Below are 21,041 nucleotides of genomic sequence, written 5' to 3'. Positions count from 1 at the left end.
GTTGGATTTTTGTCATTTATTTAAACACAAAGATGATCACACAGGTGACACCTGACGAGACTGGCAACAGCTGCATTTGGCATAAACAGTAATGGCAAAGAAATAAACTGTCACGTCAAAAGTAAGTTATTCTGCAAGTAAAAAGCAATGGTAACAGATTATACCTACATGATATGGAATTGTAGTTATAATAATATATTGAAATGAAACCTATAATTTAATTATAGTCCATAACCTCAGCTATTATGTTTTAAAAATATAAAGACATTCATTCACAATTACAGTAATTAAAAAATACACAGCATAATGCATTGCTCACCACTGGGGTTATAATACATGTACTATTACGAAAAGCATGCAAGTAATGAATAGTCTGAGAACAACTGACAAAAGTCAGTTTCCATTTTTTTGGTGATAAAACATGGTTGTGGCTAGTAGTTCTAGATCAACAAGGTGTCCTACAATTGTACAGCAATGGTTCCCCTTTCCCATTATAGGTTTCATGATTTCTACAGTTGTCACACAGAATGTGATCTTCATACCATTCCATTTGTTATGGAAGATGGCTGGCAGCTTTTTATTCTCCCTCATCAGTATCTCTCAATAGTGAACACAGTGGCCTTAGGGTCCATATAGCTGTCCCCAACTCTCGTGGGACAGAGCTTACTGTTTGTATTCACTTCTCCAGCCTATCAGGCATCATGTATGTCTCAGTTTTCTGTTGTACTTCCACATATGGCTAACTGGAGACCCAAAAGTCCAGTTTTTCTATTGTCAGCGTTCAGGTCCACAGGCATTCATGCAGATGCCCCTCTTCCTAAATGGCATGTGACAGGATTTTTCCGATATGTGCTTGGCCTTATTTACATATGGTTTGATTTTATATGGGATTCCATGTCTGTAACCCAGGAAAGAGTTACAAGTGTATGTGGCAAAACATGATGATAAAAACCTTGAATGATACTGTGAACAAATTTCCCAGTAATTTGTGGAAATTTAAGTTTATTTATAAATCAAAAACGTCAACAGTACATAAAAAAAAAAAAAAACAACTTAAAAGAACAGTGACTACTTTGTTGTTGGTCATTAAAAAAAAAAAAAAAGTTAACAGAAAATAAATGGAGGCAGACACAATGATTTAGAGCCAGCTTTAATTGTCACAGTTTCAAAAAAAATCATGGTACCCATTACAAACAATAAATAAAAATAAAAATGAACACACTTGCTGCAGCTGGGGTAACTGGGTCAGCTGACAAAAATGTCCCTTTAGCAAAACACGTTTTGAGAGGACATTTATATTTAAGGTTTTCTTTGAACCACAAGTGTTGATGCTTGTCCATGCAGGTTCTGGGCTCATGGGATTTGTGGATCCAGATTCCCATACAAAAACTGTACCTATGACGAAGTGGAACAGATACATAGGTACACCTGTCCTAGGGACCTAAAACTGGGACAAACTCAACTCTTTATTAGAGTCTTACAAACATGCCTTCAAGAAATTCTACAAGGCCAACTGCAAAAGTTGGCCAGGCCAGCAAAATGTTAAGAGGTAGAGCAAAGAAAACATTTTAAATTTAACAGTAAATGTGATGTGAGTAGTAATGGGATGTTCTGTGAGAAAAACTCATTTGCTAGATAAATCTTGCCCTAGTTCTTTGAATTCACTAGCAAGAAAAACAGAATTTTCTTTGCACGCTACACTGGATACATCCTTTGACATGATATTGTCCAATTATTATGTATTCAAGGTTCAGCACAAACTGACCTTGTAAGGCGGCCAGTACTTTAGCAAGTGCCATTTGTTTTCTAAAAGCTTGCCTTCTTCTTCTTATACCATGGGTGATTTGGTTTTCCTTCTGTCAGACTGCCTATTAATGTGCCAGTACCAGCCCCAGATCCTCCATACTGCTGGATGAAAGCTCAAAAGCAGTTGTCAAGATGTGTCAGAACTGGATGTCACAGTTTAAAAACACTATAAAAACAGTGATGGACATTTGATTACATAATTGCAAGGACCATATTTTGGCTCCACTGTCTGTGTGGGACTTGTAAATTCTCATAATATGTGCATGGGTTGTCTCCAGATACTTTAATTACCTGCCATAACATAAAGATGTACATTGTATGTTGTGTTGACTGGCACAGTCACTGGCTTTGAGTGAAGATTTGTGCATAGGTGTGCCCTGAATTAGTTGGCCATTCTGTCCAATGTTGGCTCTAAACTTGCAAGCAACGTTGCCAGGATAGGTTCAGACTTCCTTTAACTCTGCAACGGACAAAGCAGGTAAGGAAATTGGATGGAAGAATGAATTGGATTATAGAAATTTTCTTTTACCTTCATAAGTTAAAATTTTAACAATGAAAAGCCTCTTGATTTTTACAGAAGCTCTGAACCTCACAATGAAAAAAATTATGAGATAACCCTTCTCTCCTATGTACATGAAAATGTCTTGCATATATGGGATACTTTCACATACATACGAGATAAAGTTAGATTTAAAAAACTGCAAAAGTGCACTTTAGGCATCCTGTATGTACTTGAAAGTATCTCACACCTACGTGAAAACCTCTCATCTGTACGTGAAAGTTTCCTGTATGTTTGAGATATTTTCACGTATGTACAAGATCAGGGTTATGCCATGAATCTGTCCGTTCAGTTATATGTTCCATTAAAATATAAGGAAGAAATTAATGTGGCCTTTTCTGAATGTTATTTACAGGCATATGCACTTTCAGAAATTGCAGCACAGTAGTATGTGTCTTTTATTTCTGTCTATGGTCACAAAATTCTTAAATACAGAATGGTTGGAGCAACCCGATGACTTCGCTGAACAAAAAGGATGGCTTTGCTTCCAAGGTAATATACACTAAAATCTCAGCCTGCATGGAAAAGAAAAGCAGAGACAAAGGCAGGATTAGGCAGAAGTAATGACAGAAGTGATCCTGCCAAAAGATTTCTGTGGCCAACTGCATGTACCCAATGTACAGCAGCAATTGATAACCCTGTTCTTAAGATGATACTCGTGCTTGCCAGTTTTCATTTCTACCAAATGTCTTATATGAAGCAACTCTCATGCATTCCAAAATCCTGTTCCGACACCTTTCATCCCTGTGGTGGTCAGCCAAGTAAATTAGGGATTAGTGCAGAGCATCACACCCTGATAAGAGATCTGCTTGTCCAGTGGTGCAATTAAACCATGAATTGTATCACTCAGGTCTTTTTTAAAATTTTACATAGCACCTTCAACTGTAAACATTAATCATGAAATACAACACAAACCAATACACTACATAGATGCATAGTTTTACATTTTGTAGTGTAGCCAAAGTAAATGACTGGTAAACCTGCAGAATGGTGAACAATAAACTAGAAAAATAAAATATGCTAGGATATAATTTAAAAATGAAGTCTAAAGACTTATTTATAAAACACAGTTTACTGCAGTGGACAGCAATCTTAAGAGTTATTACAGACATTAAGATAACTATAGTGTTTTCAAAAACTGTGTGGATGCTACCTAATATTTTAGTAGTCTTGAGGGATCAGCTGCAATGAAAATCAACACAGCAGTAACTGCCTACACCAAAAACACCCAATGCTTACAGTGTATGCTGCCTCCTTATTATGGTCCTTGAAATATGCTAGTGAACACCTCGAGTCCGGCAGAATGAATACCCTAAGTAACTCACAGCTTTTATGGCCTGGGTACAGCAGGTAAGAAAGACTGGCATATGCAAGGAAGTGTGATGATATCTCTTGTAAACATGATGCATTACTGTAAAATGACACATTTTTTACAGCAAGCTGCTTAGAGACTTTTTATCATGAAACAAACAATGACCCACAACAAGTTTGCAGCTTTAAGAAGAACTTTAACATGTACTCAAAATATTGGCAGAATAAAGTGTTTGTTTTTAGTTTATTTCTTCCACATGATTTAGAATTACTTCCTGCTGCCATCAGGTTTGCCATCTCAACTTTGACAGAAGTGCAACTTGGTTGGGTCTTAGTAAGGAACATGACTAGCATCACACCCTGTATTTAATCCCTTTTCACTCATCTCTGGGTATTCTGGGAAGGACTGAATTGTTTGAAGTCAGTAATAATAGTCATTTGGGCCAGTTTCATTAGGACATGAAGAACTGAAGTTAGCCTGAAGACAAACAGACCACCCCATGCTCAGTTCTAGCAGAAAGAAAAATCTCTAAAATCAAGAACAAAAAAACAATCTTAACGATTAAAAACACATATTATAATAAACCAATCTGAACATATTTCTTATATATATATATTTATAATACAGTTGTTACCAGAGCTGACCCACTAAAACACTGAACTGCTCTAGTCTTATAAAGCAGTCTGACTGACCCATCTTAGTTTTGGGATTGTGACCAGTGTGTACAAGCCTAGATTGATTTTTGTTTAAAGCCAATGTACAGAACGGCAGATGCAAACATAGGCTAGGTGTAAAATTCTGCTGCTAACAGTACAACTGACAGGGACTTTTTTCCTAAACCCAGAAATAATCTGCAAAATTCATCACAGATACAGCATTTACTGTGGTCTTGCTGTTTGGGTTTCTGCATAGCAGGCAACTGGCATGGCCTGTAAACTGGTGATTGTGAAAGCAAAGGTAGTGGTGCTCTGACTGCAAGTAAATTGGGGAGAGTACTACTTGTTAATTTATCAAAGTAAATGTCCACAATATACAATTTTGGTGGAAGTAAGCGATGCTGGGACTATCAGATGGAGAATACAGAAGTGAGGAACACTACTAAAGTTGTACTCTGGACTTAGTGAGTATGAAGATGGCAGTGTTTATGAGGCATCAGTAAGGAAAAAAGTAGGTTGTGTAGTGTTCAGATTTTCCTCTGGTACTCATGTTTACATCTCAAGGAAACAAACAGAGATAAACAGGACAGAAGGTCCAACATAATGAATATGATTAACATGGAAGGTGTTAGAAGAAAATAGCCCATGAACTGCTTTTTGAGAGTAAAAGCTGCAAAGGAGGAATATGAATACAAAACAAACACCATCGCAGAAAATTACATTTCTGGTTGCAAACCATGGAAAATGAGCAGTGCTGTGTTCTCAATTCTGAGAACAGGGAAGTAGGAACAAGATGCCCACAATGGAATGAAAAAAAAAAAAAAAAAAAAAGAATTAATGCTATTGATGCTGTATCCTGGTCCAAATCCTGGTCCTGGGTAACAAGACAACCATATTTAGTGTATATCAAAAGAAAAGACACTGAGATTCTGGTGGAAATGGGATAAGTGTATGGGAAGGTAATGTTAAAAAAAACCTGAAGATTATTTGATATTGAGGGTTCTTACACTGCATTATAGCAAAAACGTTAGAGAGGCTGGTAGTGCTGTGATACTGTAGCACAAAAAGGGATGGAGCAATAGTAAACTATATTTATTAATTAGCACTCCTTCCACTTTATGCTCATGCATGGAATGATCTCATATGGCTCTCAGTAGATGAAAAAAGTTTTCATTTGCTCCCCTCTTCAAGTGCATAACAATTTCTTGAATCTGTGAGTAGCAAAGCAGAAAAGAAGGTAAAGCATTGGGTGTGGGGAATGTGGAAGTGTGTGCCTTCATTCACTGGGAATGTATCAAGTGCTATTGAGACTCATCAAAAGACTCTGCAGCAAGTCAGAAAATACACATGCATCTTCCACGACAATCTTGGAATGTAGCACATGATTTACTGACGAGCTGGGAATGCGGCATTTTGCTTTGTTTTATTTTTAATTAAGATTAAGGTCACAGCAAAGGCCTTTTTAAATTCTGCTAAGCAGAAACTTAACAAAGAGTAGGGGCCCTGGTTTGTTTTGGGGCCCAGTTTCAGCAGGGAAATCTTCTCTCTGAACCTCAGCACCCCTGAATTCACTAAAACAACAGAGGGCGCAAACACAGAGCACAAAGATCACACACACACACACACACTTACGCGCACACACACACACTAGCACTCGCTAAATAATACACTAACTCTAATTATACAATATAGCTTTTGTGTACACCTTCACATGTAAATAATAACTTTGCAGCACAGAGAGACAAACAGAGAGGCATGCTGGGACATATTAGAATGATTCTCCCAATATTTCTCCACCCTAGAATGAACCCCCCTTCATGTCTTTTGTTTTTCTGTGTATGTCTTTTTATGTCTTTTAATACATGCTCTGGGGAAGTGTTTTGCTCCAGAACATTTTGCCCTTCATTTGTTTCTTAAAATTGCTCTGCCACAAGTTCACACAACCTCTTGGAGACACTCTCCTTACTGCTGCGCAGGGTAAGTCGGTACATCTAGGGGGCAAAAAAATAATATGAAAGGTTAGTCCAACATTCCCGCAACTGGAATCAAAAGTCCAAAGATAAGGCCAAACTACCCAAAAAACATAATATACAGTAAGATCACAGCATTTCAATCCATTTTCTCAGGGACAAATGCCAATTCCCAAGAAGCTGAAACGTTATCAGTAAATTTATGTATCTTTTGATTAACATTACTTTTAAAGTCATAAAGAAAAATGTATAAATTACATTTTTTTTAATAAAAAATGTTTGCTGTACTTCAGAACAATAAAAAACTGAAAACAAGTATTTTTATAAAATGTTTGCTATAATTCAAAACAATAAAAGCAGAATACAAGCAACTTCAGAGAAGCGCCGACCAGACATTTGGTTTCTGAGACTAATGTTGGAAAGATGCTGTACAATGCTATAAACACATCAGATGGGCAACAGACCAAACATTGGTAATGACAAGAGAAAATAATATTACATTTAAACTGGCAAATGGGACAAGGTTTTGTTTGATGTAATTTGACTGCTGGGTTGTCGAATACATGTCCTCAGTAAGCTGTGAAGGATGATGACATGACATGGTGAAAAGAAGTAATAGTAATTATTTAACCATTTTTAAACTCTAGAAAATCCTGCCTGCCAATTCTGGAAATGTTGGTGTCAGTGTTTTTAATTAATTTCTAAGAACATAATTAAAAAATAGCCATTTAGCAATTGCAATAGATGGCATGGATAGACTGGGGGCATCCTGGCTGAATAAAGAAATTAATCACAGGCAGAAAAAGTTGTAAATATACAGCAAAGTTCCACTTGTTCAAACATTCCTGCAGTTCAACAACTATGACAATCAGTGAAAACATGGTTGCTTTGAGGTTAAAAAAAAAAAAAGACACACACAAAATCAATGGTGACATCTGCAGGTCAAGCAATATACTACAAAATTAGTAGCAAATTAATAATTTGCTTACTGTTAAACTGTAATGCTCACAGTGGAAGATTGCTGTTTACTGAATACCAATGATATTGTTATCTAATACTTTAACTAATCACTGATGGAAGTTTTTACTAAAACACTTTGTGTTCAAAATACATTATTTTGTTAATATTTTAAAACAATAGATGATTGAAGAGAAAGTGTTAAATTAAGATTGCAGGAAATTAGAAATATCAGTTACATTGATTTACAGAAGGACTAACATATATAAATTTACTGTTTGTGGAAAACAAGAACAAATGAATAAAAACTAATAAATAAAAATAAATAAATAAAATAAATAAAAACTAATACTGAACTCTTCTATCCATCAGAGTTAACTTAATCTGCCTGGTAAGTTAGACATGAAGTAAGTAAATGGGTATGACCGCCATAAACTAACAACTGGCTAATTTTTTTCATCATGTACAGTATTATACTTAGCTGAAATAACAGAAAAAAACTAGCTTTTTAAGTTACTGACAGAGAAAGAAGATGGGATCCACTACTTTTCTCTTTTCATTATGTTCATTTTATGTAGGGTAAAAATAAAAACAAATATTTGTATGAATTATTTTCTATTCTAAACAGAAGTATGTTGTTATTGAAGTTGAACATACTTTTACAATACTAATGTGCTTTTATTTGCTCTAGACACTTGCTTTGTTAAGTCAAGCTGTACTGAATATAGTAATTCTGTAAAAAAAAAAAAAAAGACATTTCCCTAGTGCAAAAACGTAGCCATAAGGGTACCAGAGCAAAAAATGAAACGAAAGCCTCAAACATATAAAACAGTTCACTTCAAAGCAGCAAAGCTTCCATTTTTTACAAAACAATGAAAACAGATTGGACATAGATAGGATTCATTTTATTGCAAATTTTAGGCATTATCTTTTCCAACAACAGAATGCTTATTCTATTCTGAGTTCACATTAAAGTGAAGTCAAACTCCACAAGTGGTGTTTTCATTTAAATAATTGAGCATGTGGGACAGTTTCGAAGCAAAACTGGGATCTTTAGCTGTTTAACATGAAAGAACTATTCTTGCTAAAAAGGTACCAAAACACATACACAGAACATGAAACCAAAAAAGAAAACAGTGTTCCTACACCGTCAACCTTTCAGTAATTCTAATAGTTTGACACAATGGCACATGGTTCAGATATAAACAGCCCAACTGAAGAATTTTGGGAGGCTGATCAGTAAAGCTGTGGCATCTATTTTGACAAGAAAAGGAAAATGAAAAATAAATACTGTAAATAACCAGATTGGCCTTATCTGAAAATCAATGCAGTTTACAAAGTTGTTAAATTAGCCTGTCTTGGAGGAGAAATGAAGCTAGCAAGAGAAATATAGCTGCATATTTATTTAATTGGAAATATTATCTATTTAATTCCCTAGCAAATTACAGGTAGCCTGTATATACTACAGCTGTTGCAACTAGATACAAAACAGGGAGGAGCTCAACTGCAAAATAACAGCAGTGGTGATGTTAAGAGCAATATAAATTGCCTTAGATTACAGTGCAGAAACTGTGCATTATTTATCTCTGTCCAACATCCAAAGTCGAAAGAAAACCTGGACAACATTGCTTTCATTGCCAGGCATATTTCCAGTATCTTCATTATCTTGTGTTATCTGGCAAAAGTATGGAGCTGGAAACTTTGCACACTTGTGCATTTTATATAAATTGTTTTACTGTAAATTATTCATTTGAAATGGGCGATATCGTAGGACAGTGGCTCCTGCTTCACTGTTACAATTTGGCTACAATGTGTGTAAAATTTGTCCATCCTTTAATTAATGTGTGTGTCTGAACATTCTCTATGATATCAAAGGGAACATCCAGAGATAGATCTGGCAGTGCATGGCATATTGAAACACATACTGTTTATACTGAATTTATGCAGACTATAATTAAATTAAATGAATATTAAACATAATATTTTGAAACAGTTTAATTCAATTTCAAGGAACCCATCTATAGAATGTATTAAAAATACAATTTCACACAAAATGTATGAAGATGATGAATGTTTTTCATTATTAAATACAAAAAACCAACATGAACATGCCATGGTACATTTCCTGTGATAGTGTTGCTCCCTGACAAAGTGTGCATTTCTGTTTTTTTATAACACTGGCCCAGAAGGTATAGTGCATTTAGAAACACCACTATGTTCATAGATGCTGTTATGGAAAACCTAACAACACATTGTATTCAAATGGTACATCACCCTCGATTTTTCAGCTAACAATTATTTGAAAACACCTGGTAAATTAAGGTATTGTCAACAACAACACAATAAAATTACAGTTACAGTCATTCACTCATCCATTTATTAAAACTTGTTTATCCATTTGAGGGCCAAGGAGATCTAGTGAAGCAACTATATGTGTTTCTATATATAATGTATGCATTTAAATTTACTTTACAAACTTAAGAAGGATTTGTATACTAGATGACACATCCTACATAATAAAGTTGCTGTCATACATGCAGTATATTTATAGAATAATAAATAAACACTTGCAAAGCTGGTAACATTTTGTATTATTCAATCAAGCAATTACCAGTTTTATTGATTAGGATTACTCATACCATACATGTAAGAGGCAGATGCTGATTATTATTCTTTACTTTCCACAGAACTACATACAGTTTCACCGGAAAGCAAGTCTTGCACTCATATCAATCAACATACTGGCAGACCTCAGACTATGACCAAGTTGTAATCAAACCTAAGATAATGAAACTGTAAAGCAGGAATAATATCCATTACGAACCATTTGAAAACAATGGCTACACTAAAATGATCCTTAATTTCCAGTAAATTTCAGCTACAAGCATGCCAAATCTCTTTTCTATTGGTCTCAAAAAAGCAAAAGCTAAAATCTGTACAAGAACAAGTACTACTATTAAAGAATGTTTGAAACATTGGTATTTAATAAGATAGCTTACCAATAACTATTACCATAGAGGTGAATGTCTAATGATGTGCAGCAGGTAGTAAGAATTTTTTCAAAAGATGGTGGAGTTGAACACAAGTAAAATTTTGGTGTGAATGATTGGGACACAAACATATGTAACGTTCTATATCTTAAAAAGTGAAACAATCTTAGGCCCTGTCCAAACAGATGTGTTTTAATTTAAAAATGCATACATCTGTCTACACCTTCATCTTTCAGCCATGCCACCCCATCTTTTTTGACCTTTATAATGATAATGTTTAAAAAATGCTCTCCAGAGATGTATATTTTTGAAAACATTGTGCCAATATTATGCTGTGGATGGGCGTAAACGTGGTTTCTGAAAATGATACTCTATCATACTCTGATTGGTTTGTACTTACTTCGAGGCACTTCCCTGATTGGATCCTGCACAATACAAACGTCTCATTCCCTGACTGGTCACCCTTCACGGAAGAAAAACATTTTCCAACACAGTGGGTATAAAAGAGATGCTTTCCAGAGCGCTTGTTGTGCTACTTACCTGTACATATCTAAATTGCCCTTTGTAAAGTCTGACTGCTGCATACATGTAACAAGTACATTAATTACTGATCACTACATTTTTGTAGTGGCATTTCTGAAGACTGTTATTTTCAACTTTAATCAGTGCATTAACGTGGCCCAGGAGCAATTCGCTGTGGCTCTTTAAACAACTTCTTTCTAATTCTTTGCTGTGAACATGCTATCAGAGTCCTGCTTGCGCTGATAGCTTTGAAAGCATATAAAGCACACAATAATCAGATTTTCATGAGGCTCCAAAATTTGTACTACACAGTTCCGTCAAGGAGTTTGCTTCTGATGCGTGCATACCTCATGTATGTGTTTTCAAGCGTTTCAGTTTGGGCAGGATTTCTTTTGTAAACGATGCAACAACCTGAGTGTGAATGCAGACTGTTTTCATTTAAATGTGGAAGTAGATTCAGCCAAGTTTAATTTCTTTTGTTTATGTTGTGCTTAGTGCCCTAGTGGCCACAGTTTCTCAGAAGATGCCTTACTTATTTGTATAAAATTACTGGAACACATAAACATGCATTGGGCGCTGTACTCTTCAAAAAGTTAAACTTTTGATTTCATGTTTGGTGTGGTGCCCTAAAAGCAATAAGACAATATATGCAAAAACTGCAATGTTTATCTGGCTTATTGAAAGACTAAATGGATATCATGGTAAACTCATAACTAAAAGAGACGGCTTTATTCCTGGCACAAGCTTCACAGAATTCTGTTGTGTGTGTTTAAATGGCTTTTCTATGGTTAGTCTGTTTTTCCATCTGCCTTTCAAAGGTATGAGTTCAGGTTAATCTGCAACCTAGAAGTAGTGCTTTATGTGCAAGTCTGGGTGAGAGTGTGAATGTACCCTGCAATAGACTGGTGTCTCAAAAAAGGTTTGTTCCTTCCTTAAACATGATGCAGCTGGGATATATGGACACAGGGAGAATGTACAAACTCTACATTGGCAATTCAAGGGCTGGAATCTGAACAAAACCTCTGAAGTGGAGGGGTATCCGTGCAGACCATATTGTCACTGTTCCACGAGACTAATGATTGCTATTACCACGAGAAGAAATGTGGCTTCTGTAACTAACATGGTTCAGAAGAAATGCCTGCAAACTAGGTCAAATCTAACTCTTCCACCTCGTGGTGTGATCTGAATTAGACAGAGACAACAGCATTAGGTGCATCTTAGATATACAGTAAACAGAAATGTGTACTTTAATAAACAACCATAACAAGTCAACCTGTTAGTACATGATCGCTGTTGTTCTCATTACCACAGCTGCTAGTCCCTGTCTGCAATTACATTGTTTGACTCAGCTGCATCTCTCCAGTTCAGCGTTATTTTTTCCCCCTGTGGAAAGCCCTTATACAGTAACCCAAGAGGAGACCTTCTCCTAGGGTTAGATATAGACTTAAAAGAAAAGTTACTTCAGCTTGGAGATGTGTGTGTGACAAGAATCTTTGGGGAAATTGGCATACACTGAGATTACACTTACTGTCCGGGACTGAAGCACATATGTTTTGCTTTTTTTTTTCTTCTTCAATAAATGCTACTAAAATAAAATTCTTTATGGACTTGCTGTAAGTTTTAGTATGCAATAATACATGAACTGCTGTAAAGAAACTGAAGATTACTCACCTGGGCCTGAGCATTGGGCTCTAGACGTAGCAAACACCCAACCTGCAGTGCTTTAGTTTGGATCACTCCAGCACACACAAAGTTTTCAGGATTCGGGTCTACATTTTCCAGCAAGGCTGTACCGAGTCCAAGTAACTGAAAGGAAAAGATCACATTAAAATAGAAAAGTACAAAATGAATTCAGTGTATTAAAGTCTCATTATAAGACAACTTATTTTCTAAGATGCTTCTTGATGTTTTATAAATTACCTGATTTTGCAATAATCCCAATCCTTGCTCTGTTACAGCTCACAACTCTCCATTTAACCACAAGAATAGTTTTGAAGGCATGAGGCAAACACAACACGTGGATAATGGACACTGGCTAGCAGGATTTGTCACTGCCATTTATGGTTTTGTTTTTGGGAAGTACATTACATTATGGCAATATAACATTTGCAGCACTGAATGAAAATGATTCCTAGCTTTTGCAATTGACTATGTGGTAAAGGAGTCACAAGCAATTGTTATTTTAATTCAAGACATTATGCATACCTTGCCTTTGAGTACTTCTGAATCCATTGGATGAGTGGCCTTGAAGATCTTTTGCGCTTCTTGCTGGGGCCTGAGATTAAAACATAAAGGTATGTAAAGAATGAGATTAAGACCAATGGCAGTTAACAAAAGCAATGGTGACTAAAGAATAGACTCTCACTGGCTAAGCTGTTTCCATCGCTGGAAGAAATCTTGTGATGCCATTTCAGTTGGCTGAAAGAACTTGTTGATGGTGATGGGAAGCTTTAAAGTGATATTTTGAAGGGTACCTCCATACCTACAAAGAAAAAAAAAGTAAACCCTTCTCTTTCAATGGAATCCATGACAAGCAATTAACTTAATATGATTATGACTTGCATTGTTATCTGAAAAAGATCCACTGTAGATATATGTAGAAAAATTTTGGCCCACCTTATTGAAATTGAGGGTATTTTATAAACTTATACAGGCACTTTGCAAAATACAGACAGTAATACTGCATGTTATCAGAACAGTGAAAGTGACTTATCTAGTTTAACCAATAACAGAAAAACACTAATCTCTCTATTATATTAAAAACGTTTTCCATTGTGTCCACAAAATTCAACCTTAACCACTCCCCTCCACACTGCTTGCCCAGTCATTACTCCTACTGCGCACATCCTCTCTCTGTAGCACCTCGGTGGCTGTCAGTGCTAACTCATCATTCAAAGCAATTGGTTATAATGGCAAGGCAGAAAAGCAAATTATTTATTCAATTATTTATTATTATGTTGACTTTTAGATCGTGATAGAAAAAGAGCAACAAGAGCTGAAAATGAACATCAAAAAAAAAAAGAAAATGAACAAAAAACAGCTGCATATAATAAAAATCAGGGGTGGTTTCCCCTAATCTTTCTCATATACTCAGATACAATATGGGGATGGATATTTGAGGAGTAAACTGCAAGACAATGATTATATTTTTAAATTATGTACGTTAAAGACCAATCAACAACAAATCAAATCAAATGAATAATATATTGAACAATTAGTATAAAAGTAAAGTTAAATCAGACTCTGCAGCTGCATGAATAAAAGGTAAAGTACCACTTCTGGTTAATGGAAATAGCCCAAAAGTTGACAGAAATCTACATTTTGTACCTAATACTCGTATGCAAAATTTGATTGACCTAAGTGAAAGCACACTCAAGTTATCGTGTTAACACACACACACACACGTATACATAATATCAGGGAGGTATAAAATGTCAAAATGCATCAAAATCTTGAAATGGAATTTTTGGAGGATTCAAACACTTTCTCTACACTTCGTATACGAGAAAGTCAGAGAGGTCCAAAACGTTGAGATTTATCAAAATATCGACATCGAATCTTTGGACGATTACAATACTTTCCCTATGTTTCTTATACAAGAAAGTAAAAATCAAGAACAAATAGAATCATTCAATAAACAAAAAAAGAGAAAAATACCCCAAACAATATGCAAACAGAACTGCAAAAAAAGCAACATTTATAGAATGTAAGTTTAGAGGATAAGGTAGTTCATAATGTTGTTTTTGAAGAGGAATTAATGTAATTAATTTTTTTTTTGCTCTCTGGTTGGCGTCCAGCCAAGGGTGTCCTTTGAGCCAGAATGCTGCTGTTGGTGCCAATGGACCATAATGTCGCTTCCATGACATAATGACATAAGTCGCTTCCATTCCTGGTGGTCCTTGGTAATGTCTCTGGCTTCGTCGATGCGGAGTCTTGAGTTTGTCAGGTCTTCCTTGATTTGTCTGGACCATGTTTCTTGGGAGCTGCATGTTGGATTTTCCAATGGCTAGGTTTTTGCCGCCAGAGGATTTTGTGTGGTAGACGGCTGCCACTCATGCGACAAACACGACCAAACCATCGTAAGTGATATTGTTGGATTTGCTCTTCAACAGTTGGCTGCCATCTGCAATTCACCGAATGACTTCGTTTTGGATGCAATTACGAATTGAGACTTGCAGGATTTGACGTAGGCATTGCATCTGGAAGACTTCCAGCTTCAGATTTGAGCAGTGACCACATTTCTGATGCATATAATGGGATTGGTAGGATAAGAGTCTGGAAGAGGTGAACTGTGGTTGTCATCAAATGTTTGTTCGTTTCCACATGCACCATTTGAGTGACACAAATGGTGCTTATCCAATCTGGCTGTGGTATTCTGCTGTGGAGGCCACCTTCTTTTCTTGAATTAGCTATCCTAGGTACTTGAACTCATTAACTTGTTCAAGTAGGGTTCCATCCAAGTGGGCAGTGGCTGGTGACCTGTCTGTTGCGAGTACCTTTGTCTCATCTGCATTGATTTTCAGGCCATACGATTGGACTATTCTGGTGATTTGTAAAGAGTATCTGTCGCCTCCATCTGCGAAAAAAGTGCTATCGTCGGTGAACATTTGGTCAGTGATAAACTCATTTTCATTGAATTGAAGTCCGTGCGTGTCTTGGAATACTTTCCGCATAATTGCACAAATGACAATATTGAATATGAGGGGCAAAACAATGTCCCCTTGACAGACTCAGGTCTGGGTGGTGAACTCCTCAGATAATTAACTTCAGATCCTTATTTGGCTAGTGGAGCCATTGTAGCTGGATCTGAGGAGTGTGATGAGTTTTTGGGGGATGTGTTCCCTCTCCAGTGCTGCCCTCAGTGCCGGCCAGTGGATGCAGTCAAATGCTGATTTGAATTCAATGAAAACAATAACAGCTCATTTTCCGCAGTGAGTTCTGACTTCATTGAGTTGTTGCAGGGTGAAGACCTGGTCACAGCAGCCACAATTTGGTTGGGAACCTGCTTGTTCTTCGCAGCTTGTCTGCTCAGTGTGCCACTGCAGTCTATATTGAAGGACTTTCATAAATACTTTGCCGATGATTGAGAGGAGACCGATGCCATGGTAGTTCTTAAAGTCCCAATTGTCACCTTTTTTGTGAATTGGTATGATGATGGCCCTTTTCCAAACTGTTGGGACTTGCTCCGTGCGCCATATTGTGTGGAGTATGAAGTTGATTAAGTAAGCAGTCTCCGCAAGCTTTGATTGATTACACAGTAACGTAACCTTGTCGAGAGTCCGCTCTGCGTCTGACATTGGAATTTCTGGCGGGTCGATTGGTGGCAGTTCTGCTGCTGGTCCTTGTGGAGGTTTGTGATTATACAAGCCCTCAAAGGTTCCATCGCTCTTCGTTGTCATTGGTTGCTTTGCTTTTCCCGCTGAGCTTCCTAAGCGTTTTGTAGAGCCTGTGATATTCGTGTTTTGATGTGGCTTCTTCTAAGTCAATGGCCACTTGGTTCCAATACGCCTCATCAGATATCCATGCCTGCATTTTGTGCCGGGCAGGTGGGCACAGTAATTTAGCGCAGTCGATAATGACTTTGGATACTTGTTGTTCTTCTATATTGAAGTTATCTGATAATGCTAATGATGAGAATCGATTGCCTAATGCGATGAGGAATTTCCAATATTTTTATTTACTTTTTATTACATTATACTTTATTTCTACTACATTTTTTATTATTCATTGATATTTAAAATAGACAGCTGCAGTGAAAATTTATTTTCAATCTATAATAACTAAGGACCAAACCGCCTTCCTTCTGTGCCCCACATACTCTTGTATATTCCATCTCTTTAAATACAATTGCTTTCTTGAATGGAGGAGTGCCCTGATGCCCTTTGTGCAGCTTAGCCGTCAGATACCCAGGGGTTGGCAAGTGAACCGAGCAGGGGGCGAAGCCCCCTAGTTATTTATCATTAAAGAAATTAATAAAAAATAAACAATGAGCAATATATTGATCCAAAAAAAAAACAACATTTTTATACAAGTCTTTGATGTTTAAACAGTTTCAGATGGAGAACAAAGGTCAAAATATAGAGAACCATGTATAGTGAATAGTCACAGGTTAGTGAATATCTGCATTTCAATTGCGAAATTTATTCAAAATAAACAAAGAGGTGTTATTTTGTGACGTGACACCTGAATAACAAACAACTGGGAGGAACAATTAACTACTGCGACAAATGCTTAGAGTTTCAGTGGTTGTTAATTGTTATTAACTACTAGAAATCAAACACTGTAAACTACTAACTGCTGAAAAATTAAACGTAATTTGAAAATTGTAATATGACTAACACTGTTAAAAATGTAAGAAATTATTTAGTTCACAAAGTTCTCTTTCTTGTTTTTTTTAAGAGAAAAGTTATGAATGATGTTCTGAAAAGATAAATTGTAGAAGACTGTCCATGAGCATTTTAAAACGATTATGGACACTTACTCATTCAGTGTTCATTCTGTAAACAAAAGAAAGAGGAAATGGATTTTCACAGTATAGTCCCAGCTTAAGGAAATTGCTTTCCTCCTGGTATGAAATTGAGGAACACAATAAATAACATAAGCTTGTAGATATATTTTCTCAGTTTTAATCACTCAGTTTCAACTGTGTGTCAAGCAACACTATTGTTACTTTAGTTTTATTTCAGTGTTGATTAAATTTCATTAGTGAATTTAGTTAACTTCTAACAGAACATAATATGTGTGCTAAACTTAGTAACAAAAAATTAAACTGTGTAGTTTTGGTAAAGTGGTATTTTTTGACTCTCCACTTATGAAGTCCCCTTTCAGCATTCAAAAAAACACCACAAAATAACACACTTGCAAACTAAGAATGCAGAGACAATGATGGTGCTATACAAGAAAGAACAGCAGAGCAAGTGGCTTTGAGCAGCATTACCAACTGGAATGCCAATGTTTGACAAACAGAATGCATTTTACCCACAGACACTATTTGTTTCTGACAACTTCAAATTGTGGTTGAAGTAATATAATCACAGCCTTGTCAAAAGTATATTAACTCCTGGTTTTTAATGCGGTCTAATGCTATTGGACCAAATGGATAAAATGGAGCAGAAGGCAGGTTGGACTAGAGAGAATAGTTAATTTCCAAAAGTGGCCCAAGAGGGAGTAAAAGGTAAAAAGAACTGAACATTGCGCTCATGTTATTTACTACATTATTTTTGAAGAAAAAAAAAAAAAAAAAGGTTATTTGCTTACTATCTTATTAAGGAAAGAGAAACAAAAAAACTAATTTGTTAACCAAATATGTGTACCCGTCCACCACAGTACAAAGCGAAAAGCACCTACTTTTTGAGTGCCGACCTGATGCCACAAGTGGAAAATTCCACACCAGGGGTCTGTTTAAAAAAATCTTACTTGGATAACATATGCACAGATTCAAAACAGATTTATTCTTTCAGTGCGGTGGGGAAGCCTAGAAGCCTAAGCTACCACAAAGCAGTAACTCATGATTGACAATCTGGGGCTAGTGACGGGGGAGCTCCCACAAAGCAACAAATACTGTGAGGAAACAATGAATGATAGACAATGGGGGTGGGTGGGGGGGGGGGGGATTGGGAGAGTACCCCATGAAGCACGGTGTGCTGCTAAGCAACAAAATGCAGTCGACGAGCTTTGTCCCCAGTAAAGCGACACAATGAAATCTGCATTTAGAAGTGCTGTGCGGCACTGTTAAAACTGCAGAAGACTTTTGCGTTAATTAAATGTTACTCTTCACAGTTAACAAATTTTGTTGTAATACGAGTTAAGTAAATTGCTCCAGTTACACTGGGAAAAACAGACAATGCTGCAAATTGTCGTTTTTATATTTGTAAAAACATTTTAGGCTTTATGAAATCCACACCCACTCAATGTAGCGACTCATCAGTCAATGACTTCCAGCACAGCTGAAATGATAAAGTGAAGGTTGGCTGAGATATTCCTAACCTCACTGAGAAGTGACAATAGGTATCTGATATAAATTGACAAAAAAAACCAAAAAAGTTCTTCAGTGCATATACACAGCATTGACCCCTCTTAAAAGGGAACTTAAATACAGTCTACATATCATATTCATCACTTTTGATGTTTAATTTGTTTATCACATTAACTCATTTTATAATAATGGCTCTGTGATACGAATATAAGCATGAGTCATCATTTAGTTGGTTTACCTGCATTTCCCTACTTGACATTTCAAGATATTTCATTATGTATAAAAGAAAATATTCCAAAATCCAAAAATATTCAAAATACTTCTAGTCCCAGGTATTTCAGAGTAGGGATGCTAAACTTGTACCTTGATCGTGGATTAGTTCTATTGTATTCTATTCTTGTGTTTATTTTGTAGGTACAAGAGCTTTAAAAAATTCAAAGAGCCAGAGTATAATATTTACCGGGATGATAGTGATTGGCGGACACAGAAACTGGCAAAGCAGGGAACAAGCAGATAAAATCAAAAAACTCTCTTTCAATTGAACTTCAATTCAGAGGAGCCATCACTTACTCTGAGGCATAGTAGAGTCCAGTACATACCTTTGTCCTTATTTTCAATCATGCTTTGTGCGTATCACTAAATATAACTGGTAGGCACACATCCGCACAATAAGTTCTGTCACAGGTAAACGGCTAGACTGGCAGCTGGATGTTTAGCTGAACTGTAGAACACACTGTTTGTAATTCCTGCCTTCCGAGCTATGCAGTGTTAAACAGTTTAGCAGCTGGGAGGGGAAAGTAACACCATGACTGATACCTCAGCAGACACAATTTGTGGCAATTTTACATGCCATAGATTAATTAAACTCATAGTAATTATCATACGTGTAATTAAACTTCCAAGCAACTGGTAAATTTTTGGGCCATTATTTTCTTTTTCCAACTCCATAAGGCACTGTATGACTATCAAAAACTATGCATGTTTAAGCATAAAGTTGACATACTGTACACATCTGTGGTTCAAACTTTTTGTTTAAATTATTTGTTTTGTAAATAAAGTAGTATAATATTGTTTCACTTTCATTTTAATAATAAATGTAAAACCATTTTCTGCAAAATAATACATAAAGCATTAACCATTATTGTGAATTTTTCATTAATGGGCACTTTTTATACTGCAATTTTCACCTTTCATACCAAGCATGGACTGTGAACATCCACAGGAACAAGATCCGCCTGTATATAACTGACTACTGTGTATAGTGCTGATCGTCAATCTTTAAGGTATTTTGAGAATATAACAAGGTATAAAGAATATCACATTGAGGGTCAATTTAACATTGTACTATTCAGCCCCAATTATTAAACTGACACGATTTATAGTTTAACAGTCATACTTAAAATTATTAGTAACAGTGCCACAATTGTTTAATTTCAGAGGAGTTTTACCCTTTAAACCTGATTACTTCTAACACTTATTCGACTGCATTACCGAGTGTTTACTACATAATTCCAACTGTCTGCTTACTTTGCCCTATTAACTTTTGACAGACAAGCTGCTGGCATATTATACTTTTTAGATGGATTTTGCGTTCATTCTAAAGCAGTATATCAGTGGGTAGCAGGCCTTTTTCCAACTAAGATGCCAGAAAGTACTGCTGGAAGATCACGGCGAAGCACCTGGAGCACATCCGGGGCATTATAAAAGGGGCCGCCACACTTCATTAGAAGAGCCAGAGTTGAGTGGAAGAAGATGAAGCTTGTGTGAGGAGGAGTGAAGGTGGCAGAAAAGAGAAGAAGAAAAGAGGGAAAGAAGAGGACTGTGAGCAGAGTTGTTGTGCAGTATTTGGGGCTGTAAAAGAAGACTATAAATAACCATGTGTGTTTTGGGACTTCTGGAGTCTGTCAGTCTGTTTGTGTTGGGGCTGATCTTCACAATGGCATCCAACGTGGGGCTGCATGCCCGTTAATTGGCAGGGGACCCATTCACAAAAATATTTCGTGAACAGCCCGGTACAGCTGAATACGACACACATACACCACTGCAAAGCGTCACGCACGTACTTTGCACCAGTGGCTCAACTTTAGGATCACCAAGGGTCCATGGAAGAACCGTTCCAGCCGATGGGGATGAAGAAGAGTAGAGGAGCCTCGAGAGCGGCGCACTCTCACATGTGTGTTGTTGTTGCGGCTGCCCATGGCAGCACAGCGGCTGAAGAGGCCACCCAGGGGAAATACGGCCCGGAAGACGAGATGCAGGAGGTAAGTCCCGCACATGATGACAGTTGGCCTGGT

General features: G+C 36.7%; 1 protein-coding gene across 2 annotated transcripts in view; it reads right to left on the bottom strand.

Moving 5' to 3' along the window:
• Window positions 1-1,137: 1,137 nt before the first annotated feature.
• The window catches only part of ap2a1 (adaptor related protein complex 2 subunit alpha 1), an 84,322-nt gene continuing 64,418 nt past the window's right edge, over window positions 1,138-21,041 (bottom strand). For both annotated transcript variants that reach the window (XM_051933343.1, XM_051933344.1), the window contains 4 exons: window positions 13,138-13,254; window positions 12,978-13,047; window positions 12,444-12,578; window positions 1,138-6,324 (listed from right to left, as the gene is read on the bottom strand). In XM_051933343.1, the coding sequence (XP_051789303.1) occupies window positions 6,247-6,324; window positions 12,444-12,578; window positions 12,978-13,047; window positions 13,138-13,254 (400 nt within the window). In that variant the 3' untranslated portion in view covers window positions 1,138-6,246. The remainder of the gene's footprint in view (window positions 6,325-12,443; window positions 12,579-12,977; window positions 13,048-13,137; window positions 13,255-21,041) is intronic.

This window comes from Erpetoichthys calabaricus, chromosome 11, assembly GCF_900747795.2.
Source record: "Erpetoichthys calabaricus chromosome 11, fErpCal1.3, whole genome shotgun sequence".
Lineage (NCBI taxonomy): Eukaryota > Metazoa > Chordata > Cladistia > Polypteriformes > Polypteridae > Erpetoichthys > Erpetoichthys calabaricus.
Note: the sequence above shows the minus strand (reverse complement) of the source record. Positions and strands in the feature narration are given on the sequence as shown.